Below are 11,911 nucleotides of genomic sequence, written 5' to 3'. Positions count from 1 at the left end.
AGAAGACCACCCATTCATTGTTTTTGTTTTAGTTCTTTAAGTTTTATAATCTGATTGTCAGTGTTCTGGGAATGCCAGACCTTATATCTTATATACGTGGCACCTTTACCATGTTGAAAATATCCAGTTCTCATTCCATAGGGATATTTGTGATTTTCAGATGCAGGTCAGGCGGCACCTCGCTGAGGCATACTGGAAGTTTCTGATAGCGGAGATCATTGTCTTTGGCATTTTATTTTGGATATATGTATATACGTAGATACTTTTATCTCTGCTACTTATATATTTGATGTATTAACTTCCTCTTAGAGGCTATTTTGGAGAAATAGGGTCTGTAACTTTGTATTTTGGGCCTATTTTGGGTTCTCCTATATATATGTATATATACTTATGCGCTTAGGCCGGTTTATCTTCGCGAGTCGAGTCTTGAGCCTTGATATTTGTACCTTGAAACTTCCTTTCGGTTATATCTATGATAGCTTCTCTTATCTTATTCTGTTTGTCATTTACATGTCGTGAGTGGTGCACTTTTCATTTTACCATTTTCAATTTTAATCTTTTCTTCGAAGGCTCCTAGAATAACTCTTCTTCAACTATATTATATATATAAGTTTTTATTTTTAGAGGTCGTAGCGCCTCGTCACCTTTGTTTTACATCCTAAGTGTAAAGCTTTGTATAGTAAGGTGTTACAAAATATTATATCCGAAGGTCCTAACCACTTAGTCAGCCGACATTTATAGCATGGACACTTATATAGCCCTTAAGACTTAAATGGTTCTATGTTGAAGACATATGCAACAAACGCGTCAATCCCCTCAAAGAATTCAAGTTTTAAACCCCTCGTCCATTGTTATCCCTATCATACATCCATATACAATGACTTAGAATCATCTTGCAATAAACACCCTAGAATTCAACCAGCAACACAACTTATTACAATTTTTAGAAAATTCGCCAGGGTCTCCTATAATTAGGGTCTCGCACCAAATTCGATTATCGTTTTCTCACAAACCAAATATGTTTTAAACAATCTAAATAAAATTTTGGCTGAACTTTTTCTTAATTTAGAAATATTGACCAAATAAATTTAACAGTTTTCACATAGAAAATAACTGCAGACATAAATTAAAATAAACATGCATTCAGTAATACATTAAATTCTAACTGTTCTAGTGCGTAAACCCTGATAACTCAACAATTTTTCAGAAAACAAGGGTTTCGAGAAAGCGCCTCTACACGACCTTCTCCCACTTCTGCCCTAAAACATCATCCTAAGAAAAGTAAGTCCGACATAAAACTTAAATAATTGATTATATTTAGAGATAGCATACCAACCTAGAACACAGATGCACATACTACGGAAGAAGTGAACTCCAATTGACCTTAGACAAAAGTAGCACCATCCTAATAAAAAAGATAACTGATTAAATTCACAAGGTGAAATCAAAATAATTCAACAAACTAAATTAAATCTTCCAACAACTCAAGCACTATTATAATCTAACTTTACTTAACCTACCTTAACTATTTTTAATTTTATTTATATTAAATTAACATAGCAACTCCTAATCACAAACTTCATTACACTAATTTAGTCAATACTTTAATAAAATACCTAAGAGTAAAGTGTTGTTTTTGTCCCCAACATTTAGGGTAAGTTCTATTTGTGTCTCTAACATTTAAATTGTCCTATTTGTATCCCTAATGTTTATAAAAGTGATTCAATGTTATCCTACTATCAATTATAGTAACAAATCAGATTATATTTTTCAATTATTCTCACTTGCATATATTCATTCTCAATTAGGTCTCACTTGGATGTGTTTGATTTTAATATTATACCCACTATTTGTGTTTAAATTCAATTATGTCCCTAGAAAAGTAAATTATGTAAATGCTGTAGGAATTAGTTTCAACTTTTGATGAGCTATTTTTCGGAGTGGATCATCGATTCTATCCCAGACATTTGTATTATAACTTCAAGAAGAGATTTTTAAAACTCAAACTAAAGCGTTCATGATGTATAATTGACGGCAGGATAACATTGAATCACTTTTACAAATGTTAGGGATACAAATAGGACGATTTAAATGTTAGGGACACAAAAAAGATTTACCCCAAACGTTGGGGACAAAAACGATACTTTACTCAATACCTAACAAAATCTTAAACTCACAAAAAAATATAAAAAAAAACTATACCAAAATTATCTCTGACTGTAGCTGTACAATGGTTGAAGCATAGCGGTGACAAGTGGCAACAACTTGACTAGTACCGATGCCTAGGAACACCAACGACGGTGGTAGGCTGACAGCTCCAACAGTAGTGAAGACAACGTGCATCGGTAACAATAGCGGAAGCTCTAGGTGGTGGTGGCGACGGCGGTAGCCTCAGTGGAGGAGAGGTGCGCCGAAGATGAGAAGAGAGAGAGAGAGAGTCTTCGCAGAAGTAAGGGGGAAGGGTTTTGCGTTTGATTTTATTCCCAATTTTATTGTCGAATTTACTAGTAAAAATTTCGCCAATAACCTGTCTAAACGCCACATTTCATTAAATTGTTATACTGGCGGAATACACCAACGAAAAAATTGTCGATAAATTTGACATCAGTAAAATAAGATTTCGTGCCACTAATTACCGTCAGATTCAGTGGCAAAAAAAAAAAGAATCCGATGGCAATCAACTCTGGGAACGAAATTTTGCTCATACTCAACGCAAAAACTGCTGTTGAATCCATCGTTAATACCCGTCACTAAATTTGACGGTACTCGATGTATTTTTTGTAGGGGTATGTTCAGATTACATTAGGAAAATCTAATTTGCGTTTAGATGCAATTTTCAATTTGAATTGTCACTTTGCAAGCCTTACAAAATTTTCTATATTTAAAAATTTATAATAACTTATTAAATACAAATTTATAGAGAATTAAGTTAGTTTTAAAACAAATTTTGAAACAAATCAATCGAATAACTATAGTTTGAGATATTTATAAAATACTATTAGTATGTTAGGTTAGTTGGTTATAATGCAATTTTTTACTAGAAAATTGTAAGAAATTTATCCACTTTACCTAATTGAATTTGAATTTAATTTTATACTAAACTCAAAAATAAATCTAATTTTCTTATTTTTTTTATATAATCAATGATGATTTAAATCTAATAAATATAGAATGAGTTATAATTATATCTTAAAAAGTTGTTTATTATCGGTTCAAAATTTACTAAAATTTGTATTATCATATTTTTAAATTTTAAATTAGATCTATTAATTTTTTTAAGTGTATTATATTCTAATTTAATTTTTTCTTATAAATTTAAATTATTATAAATTTAATTAATTAATTATTGAAAAATAAACGTGAATGTTACGGAATTTTTCTAGTCGATATACTAATTAAACATATTAGGGAATTATTAGATATCCGTATCTCCGTTCCGGTATCTTAATCACTTGTCAAAAAAGGATAAATGCAACGTGACTCCATCATTATTAATAGCTATCTAGCTTATGTTCAAATTTAATTTATTCCATACAATGTTAAGAAGATTTAATGGTGTTTCATGGATTCAGGAGAAGCAGTCGGTGGCTGCTGGCTGCTGCTGCTGCCATTTTCATGTACTTCTTTTCCTAATCTATCGCATTTCCACTCATCATCAGCAGAAGTAACATGCTTACATGTGCTTAGCTGAAGATGCATGGCAGAGATAGAATTGATGGTTTGCTGCATTTGTTCTTTTCCTTGGACCTCAAAGTTACAGATTCAAGTCGTAAAAATAAGTTATTTTGGACTATGCATTAACGCAGGATCTTGTGGAAAGATGCATTTGCTCCTTTTAAATCTATAACTAGTTTTATTATTTGAACATCTAAAATTTAAATAAATTTTACATGTGAAGTATAATAATCTAGTAGATATGTTTGAGTCTTTGAGAAAACGAGAGATAAACAAAAGGTGGTTAATTAACTAACGATATGATGTCATCAAGTTTTCATTAAAGAAAAGAAAAGTAAAAAACATATCTGACATGATATTGTTGTTGTTAGTATATCAAGCAATGTGAATTGTGGATCACAGAACATGGGGAAGACTCTTTTGAAGAGCGTGAACCTGTGGCCCCATGTCTCAACTCAACTACTTGACACTTTTACATTCAATTCAAGAACTTGTTTTATTTGGTATGGTCATAACTCCACCGTTCTGATGAGAGAATGATCATCTCTTTTTATATATATAGTAGTAAAGGATATATGTATGTTTAATTTATGATAAAAATGCAAGCTAAGGTGCCCTTTTCATGAGTATTGCTAGTTAGCAATTCCTATCTATCTCACCATAAATACTATACTATTTTGCAAAACTTGGTAGCATTAATTAAGATTAGACTAGACGAGTGGTAGCAACAATCTAATTAGTGGTTATTGAAAGTGCGTTAAGTAAACGTGGCTCCACAATACGATATGATGTGGACATATATATACAAATATAAGATAACAAAAATGGAACTACAAAGGGAGGGGACCAAGATGTAAGTGGTGCACACAGATCAATGCGAATTACACAAGAGTGGTATGAGATCATTCACATCACATGCTGTGCCTTCACGTACAGTAGTGAGAGACAGAGAAGAAGAACGGAGATGGCAGGGCACGAAGTTAGGTAGCCATGGATCACTTGCTGTGTTGTATATGTATAGAGAACTTGCATGCCGCAGGTATGTAATCTTAATGTACGACTCAGGGAAAAAAAAGAAACACTGCAAGTTGGAGGGATATTTCCTAAGTTCCTCTTAGAATGCCACATGCATTGTGATAATTTCTGCATTCCATTTTTTTTTCTTTTCGTTTCTCTTCTGAGATACATACAAAACAGAGAATCAAAGTAAATAGCATGTAATAGAAGGAAAAGAAACCAACATGAAACTAACATTTATAATTGACCTGTCTTTATAAAATAACCAAAACTTATTAGACGATCAGCAAAATTTGTTTTTTTTTTTTTTGTTAGTAATCAGCTATTAATATTTAAAAATATAAATTAAAAGTATATTATTAGATTATTAGATTAAAAAAATTGAACTAATAACTAAAAATAATAATAAAAAATAATAAATTCTATGAATTCGCTAACATTTATATATATATATATATGCGCACGCATATAATTTAAGTTTTCACGTCTTTAAAGTCCTAAAAAATTAGAGGAAAAATAACTAGTATCTATAATTTAATTTAATAATAATAAATTTATGTTTAATTAGTTACTAGCTTTTCAAGTGGACACCACAAAAGTATCCAACAACACAAGTATGGGCAATGCTTGTGCATTCCAAAAAAAAAAATGATAAAGAATAGTGTTCCAAACATATTTAACATGTTTTGAGCTTTTTATTTTTTTTATAATCTTAGAAAAAAATATATTAACATGGTTTATAGGTTACTTTTTTAAATATAAATTATTGATATAAAATATAATAACAATATTATATGACCAATAAAATTTATTATTTTTTATCAATATTTAACTAGCAAATATATTTTTATACTAAATTATAAACTTTATATCTTAAACCTAATAATATAAAAATAAATTGTTAGTCATTTCTCAAAATATAATAAATAAAAAGTTTTTATTTGATTAATTAACTAAAGGTAAAATACTCTTTATTTAGCAAAGAGTGTTTAACAATAAGTCAACAAGTATCTATATATTATAGGAAGCATTTCAAGTGCACCGGGAGTACCGGTGCACCAGTTATTTTAACCGTTGATCTGAATTATAAAAAATATATATAATATATATTAATTCAGATCAACGGTTAAAACAACTGGTGCACCGGTACTCCCCGGTGCACTTGAAATGTTTCCTATATTATAACACAAAAATATAATACTAAATTGGTCTCTACGTTTGGTCGTAATTCTGTTTTGGTCTTTAAAGTTTAAAGTGTCATATTTGAAATAAAAAAAATTTCATTTAGCTTCAATGTAGTCCCACCGTGAGGTCAAAGTTAAATAATTAATGGAATATCCTACATGATAGCAGCACAAGAATAAAGTCGATAATTTGGAGAACAAGTACAAGCTCTAGCGGTACAAAATACTCATGGATGCATCAATGTATTTATTTACCATTATCCTTAGTTCTATAAAAAATATTTCATTTAAATTGTAAGAAAAATGATAAATAAATATATTCATGCATCCACGGTTGATTTTATGGCTCTGGAGCTTGTATTTGTTTTTCATATTATTGATCTTGTTCTTATACTGCTATCATGTAGGACAATCTGTTAATTATTTAACTTTGACCTCACGGTGGAATTACATTGAAGCTAAATAAAACTTTTTTAGATTCAAATATGACATTTTACACCTTAAAGACCAAAATAAAATTATACTCAAGACCAATTTAGTACTTTACTCTTAATTTTTTCTTGTTGGGTTAAAACAAATTATATTTAAAATTTTCATTGGCTAATTGTAAATAAATGTTTTTGTTAAAAAAAAAAAAGTAAAACTTAAAACGGGCCAAACCATGTACCATGAAAAGGCGGCAATGGAGAAGAAACCCAAAAAGTGAGGGCCTTAATGTCCTTCAACAACAACGCATGGCCCCCAAAAAGGGCCCTAGGGCCCTTGTCTTTTGTCCCCACATTACCATTTTCTATCTCTATTCTCTAATACTAAGTTACTAAACTGAGCATCATAAATAGGCACCACGTTCCCTTTGATTTTTCACAGTTCACAACAAACTTGACATCAATCCACAATGGCTATGAGAAAATCAAGTGGCAGGCTTGCTTCTCAAACAACAATGATCAAGCAAATGGTGAAGAGATGCTCCAGTTTAGGAAGGAAACAACAGCAGCAAGGTGAAGACGTTCCAAAGGGTCACTTTGTTGTTTATGTTGGTGGAGTTGGAGAGAAGAGAAGCAGGTACATTCTTCCCATCTCCTTCCTCAGCACACCACAGTTTCAGATCCTCCTTCATCAGGCAGAAGAAGAGTTTGGATTTGATCATCAAATGGGTCTCACCATTCCTTGTCAACAACATGTTTTTGAGTCTCTTACTTCCATGCTCAGATGAACCATCAAACCATCACCTGCTAATTCAAACATGAAGCTGCTTCATTGCTTCTCTCTCTTGATTTTCTCCGTTGTTTAATATCCATTCATCACATGTTATATATATTTATATATTGTAAATCTTGTAGCTAGCTAGAAAAAGCAGAGCATTTTTTCCTGCAGAGTTGAGTGCCAGTGGCAGGAACTAATTTCATGTCTTGTTCATTTCCTTGTCTATGTTTTGATTGAACTATGGATTATACAATCTTAAGGTATAGTATGATGATGAGCATTGAACCACACTTTAATTCAGTTTATGCCACTCAGATTCATCACCCTTCGGAAAATCACTTGCACCGGAATGTTTGGTCACTACCGACCATGCTTATTTCAAATAATATTCAATTATTCATATGTAATAATGGTTACTCATTTAGATAGGAAACTAAGCGGGACAATGTCAAATATTATATTAGAAATTAAATTAAACGTAATCTTTGTCAATACTTTTTCAAAGCTCGTGCAAGATATTTTTCCGTCTGATACAATATGAGTATATGGCAATAAGCAAAAAAAAAATGATGATAATAATGATAATAAAATTAAATTTATGTGAGTCAGTAGTTGACAATACAGACTGGATATTTAATTAAATTTGGTCTTGGTATGGATTTAATGTGTGTGCATTATAGACAAAGTGTTTGACTAATCATGTATTATTAGATTAAAAAAGACAATCATTTCAGTGAAATATAAAAAATTACAATTAATTTTGACATGTAATCCATAAATAGTCTCCAAAATTGTCGATTGGATATCATCGCAAAAATTCTTATAATGAAGTACACTGTTAGCCCAAAAGACCCAAAAAATAAAGCCCATTGGATATGATTCTATATTAAAATTGGAACATAATTTGATTCTTTCACCCCTTAAATGAATTCATTTGGTACTTGAGAGTTGAGTCTGATTTTTTCTTTTTGGACTTTACCAAAAAATTGAGAGAATCGTTATAAGAGGATGAGGATCTCATCATTGGTATATATTCCGGACGTGACTGACAGTCCGATCCGGTCAAAATCAAAGATGGTTTATGTTGTTGAATGGGTCAAATTCGGATAGACCCAGACCACCCGACCCGTGCACGAACGCCTCAGCCGAAGCGGGGAAGTAATGCTCCGGGGGTGTACCAGTGGACCAGCGTAAATTTTGGAATTTATTCCAAAACAAAAAGGCAAAAGTTTAAGGTCAATACTACAGTGTTGAAAGTGAAGTTTTTCAGCACGTACTAAAATTAGATGGCAGTAGGGAGTGTGAGGCGTGTTGTTGAGTGAGGTTCACGCGCAGACAACTTTTACTGCAACAGTAGGTGGAGTATAACTGTATAAGTTGATTTGCTGTGATCGTTAATGTTAGTGTATAAGTTGTTGCTAATAACAATTAAGCTAATGGGCTGAGAAATTTTTGTTGGATAAGGTATTTATTGGTTCCAAATGAGGACTTTAGGTTATAAACGATCTCCAATTTTGTTAGATGAAAACTAGTTTGGTCATATGAGAAAAACTTAATAAAGTTATAATTGAATGGCTTTGGTATTGAATTTCAACACAGCTAGATTTTGGATTTAGAAAGAAAAAGGTAGTATTTAAAAAAAGTTATTAATCCATATTGTGATGAATATGTTGACAAAAAAAAAATGTTTGAACGCAATTTACACACAAATATAATATTCTTTTTAATTAGAATTTATATAATCCTTATGAAAAGTTCAGTTATTTTTTGGAAGAGTTTTTTTAGGCAGACAATAATGGTGCAAACAATAGAAATTATAGGCTGCACTTTAAATTTACTAAAACAAAAAATATTTTACTTCGTTTATCCATCATAATTTTAATTCTAGCCTTTCATTTTTTACGTTTCTCTTTTTTTATCGCAGTCGTTTCACTCTCTCTTTCTTGTAGATTAAATGATTTGAATTTTTTTCCTTTTTCTTTTACTATTTTAAATTAGTGAGTATTTTTTAATTTTAAAATTCTTCCTTTTTTTCACTATTTGACAATGATTTGAATTTAAAAAAATAAAATAAAAATATTGTATAGTTATTAAAACGAATTCTAAGTGTCATCTATTCAAATAGTATAAGGTCTAAATTATTTATAACTATGAGATAACATTTAACTCGTCCCTTAAAATTTTAAAATTTTATCTTTTCATTCTGTATAGTTTAGAATTTATGATTTTAGTGTTTATTATGTAAGGTTTTTAATGATTGAATTATGTATACTTTGTAGGATCGAGGGTTTAAACTTTAGAACTGAGGCTTTAAGATTTAGGATTTTTATTTTTTAATTTGTAACAAGTCAATTATGTGTATCGTTTTGTAATTAGGCGTAAAACATAATATATAATTTTGTAAATGAAATTAAATTTACTAAGTTAGTTAATTAAAATTAAATGGACTAAGTACTTTGTTATCTGATGATTTTGATTTTTTATTCTTTAAAATAAAGTTGAACATCATATCTCGAACACTTAATATCTATTTTCTTTATTTTTTTAAACTGTGACTGAATGTATAGTATCTTGTGATTTATAAAATTCGGGTCAATATATTCAAAATGTGTACCGTTGATAAACCATTATTTTATGGTTTATCTTGTGTTAAATAGAGTGATTTTTATCAATTTTTTGTACACTTATTCATATGAAATGCATGGTTTTACATTTTCCTTCCCAAATTGATGCTATGATTGAAAACATGCTTATTTGGCCTTTAATTCGTTATTTTTAATCCTCTCTTATTTTCATTCGATGCTGTGATATGTGTGTTAAGTGTTTTTAGAGATTACAGGGCAGGAATGGCTTAGAAGATGGAAAAGAAGCATGCAAAAAAGGAAGGAATACAAGGAATTAAAGATTTCATGGGCGAGCAGCGACACACACGCGTAAAACACGCGTACGCGTGGTTAGGAGACAGAGCAGCGATGCTTCCACGTTTACGCGTACGCGTAACTGGAAGATTGCACATCGACGCGTACGCGTGGACGACGCGTACGCATGGAAGGCCGTCACGTGCTGCATATCAGAATTAACCGAGGGCGATTTCTGGACCTATTTTTGACCCAGTTTCAGGCCCGAAAGTCCAGAATAGATGCAGGGGTGTAGCTTAGACTTAAGACACTTTCATACTCTCATAGTTTTAGTTTTATTTTAGGGAATTCTAGAGAAAAACACCACTCTCCTAGGGTTCATAGTTTTTCTAAATTTCGCTTTCGGATTGGAATTTGAGAAGAGTTGCTGCTATCTCCGGTTGAAGTCTCATCACTATAGTTTATCTTTTCATTACTCTACTCTTTTGTTTTTTACATTCAGTTTCTTGGATTCATGTTATGATTTTCTTACTTCTACATTTATTAATATAATGAACCAATTTCAATTTTAATTCCATTACTTGTTGAATTCCTTTCAATTACTTGTTATCTCCAATTTTAGTTTTATTAATTTCAATTTTAATTACCATGTCCCTTCTCTACTACCTTCATATGTTTGTAGAAATGACATTCATATTAATGGAGTAGAGCTCCCAACTTGATTATGGAGTTGATTAATAGGGAACCCTTGAGTTGGAATACTCAAGTATTAATAGGTAATTGAAAATTGCTGCCAATTGGATTATCACTAACTCTAACCCTTCTTTGAGAAGCGATTAGGACTTGTGAATCGAAGTTGGTTACCTATTTGACTTTCCTTTATTAATTAAAGGATAACCAAATGGAAGCAACAACCATTTCTCTATTATACTTAGGAAAACCAATAAGGATAGAAATTCCTATTAATTTTCTCCTAGTCAAGGCTTTTCAATTTCAAATACATAACACCTCCAGTTATTATTTCTTGCTTAAATTTTTTAGTTATTTATTTTTCCAATTCCAACATCAAAATTTTTCAGAGAAATTCCTAATTAATAATTCGCACCTTGTTTCAACTCGTTGAAAAACGACATGGGAATTCTACTCCCAGTTAATTATTCTAAATTGTGACAAACCCCTTTTAAATTGATAAGCGAAATTTAGTCAGTTAAGAACTGTATTTACAACGTTATTTTATTAGAAATTTCCTGTATTATCCAAGGCGAATTAGAGACTCTCTACGAGTATTGGAAATGCTTCAGGAATCTCCTAGGCTCATGTCCCCACCACAAGATTGACCAGTTGGTGTTGATTAGCTATTTCACACAAGGCATGAAGCCTCAAGATAAGACTACATTAGATGCTGCGAGTAATGGCTCTCTGAAGAAGTACAAGACAGCGACAGAAGCGTGGCAACTGATCACCGATCCGGCTGAGTCTACCCGAAATGCAAGGCAGAGGAACAATCATCCCAAGACTATTGCGGAAGTTTCCTCTAGCAGTGAGATAGTTGCACTTGCCAAGACTCTGGGAGAGATGACCAGTATATTGAAGCAGCTCTAGCTTAATCAACAACAACCTCTGCCTCTTCCACAGTAACATTGTCAACAGTTAATCCCTCAGAGAGTGTGTGGAATATGCGCTTGCTATTCTCACTATACTGACAAATGTCCTCAACTCCAACAAGAAGATAATACGTTGGCGGTTACTCATAATTTCTATGACTGTCCAAACCAAGGATACTATTAGCAAGGCAGTAATTTTAGCCAAGGAGGCAACTACAATCAAGGTTGGCAGGACAACTACAATCAAAGTTGGAGAAACAATTCCAACCAAGGATGGAGGGATAATTACAACCAAGGAGGCAGGGACAACGGTAGAAGTCAAAGATGGAATAACAACAACAACTATCAGCAGAACCGAAATCAGCAGAAT

The 11,911-nt window shown here is 31.7% G+C and overlaps 1 protein-coding gene across 1 annotated transcript; it reads left to right on the top strand.

Moving 5' to 3' along the window:
• The first annotated feature begins 4,643 nt into the window (after positions 1-4,643).
• On the top strand, positions 4,644-7,090 carry LOC130946895 (protein SMALL AUXIN UP-REGULATED RNA 51-like). The gene is made up of 2 exons (XM_057875787.1): positions 4,644-4,714; positions 6,716-7,090. The coding sequence occupies exon 2, from the start codon at positions 6,772-6,774 to the stop codon at positions 7,087-7,089; it is 318 nt and encodes a 105-aa protein (XP_057731770.1). The 5' UTR covers positions 4,644-4,714; positions 6,716-6,771; the 3' UTR covers position 7,090.
• Positions 7,091-11,911: the final 4,821 nt, after the last annotated feature.

This window comes from Arachis stenosperma, chromosome 8 (genome assembly GCF_014773155.1).
Source record: "Arachis stenosperma cultivar V10309 chromosome 8, arast.V10309.gnm1.PFL2, whole genome shotgun sequence".
Lineage (NCBI taxonomy): Eukaryota > Viridiplantae > Streptophyta > Magnoliopsida > Fabales > Fabaceae > Arachis > Arachis stenosperma.
This window is presented reverse-complemented; position numbering and strand designations above follow the sequence as displayed.

Bases quoted from the DNA above. Each gene is read 5' to 3' on its own strand.
- LOC130946895 (XM_057875787.1), top strand. From the start codon at position 6,772: ATGGCTATGAGAAAATCAAGTGGCAGGCTTGCTTCTCAAACAACAATG.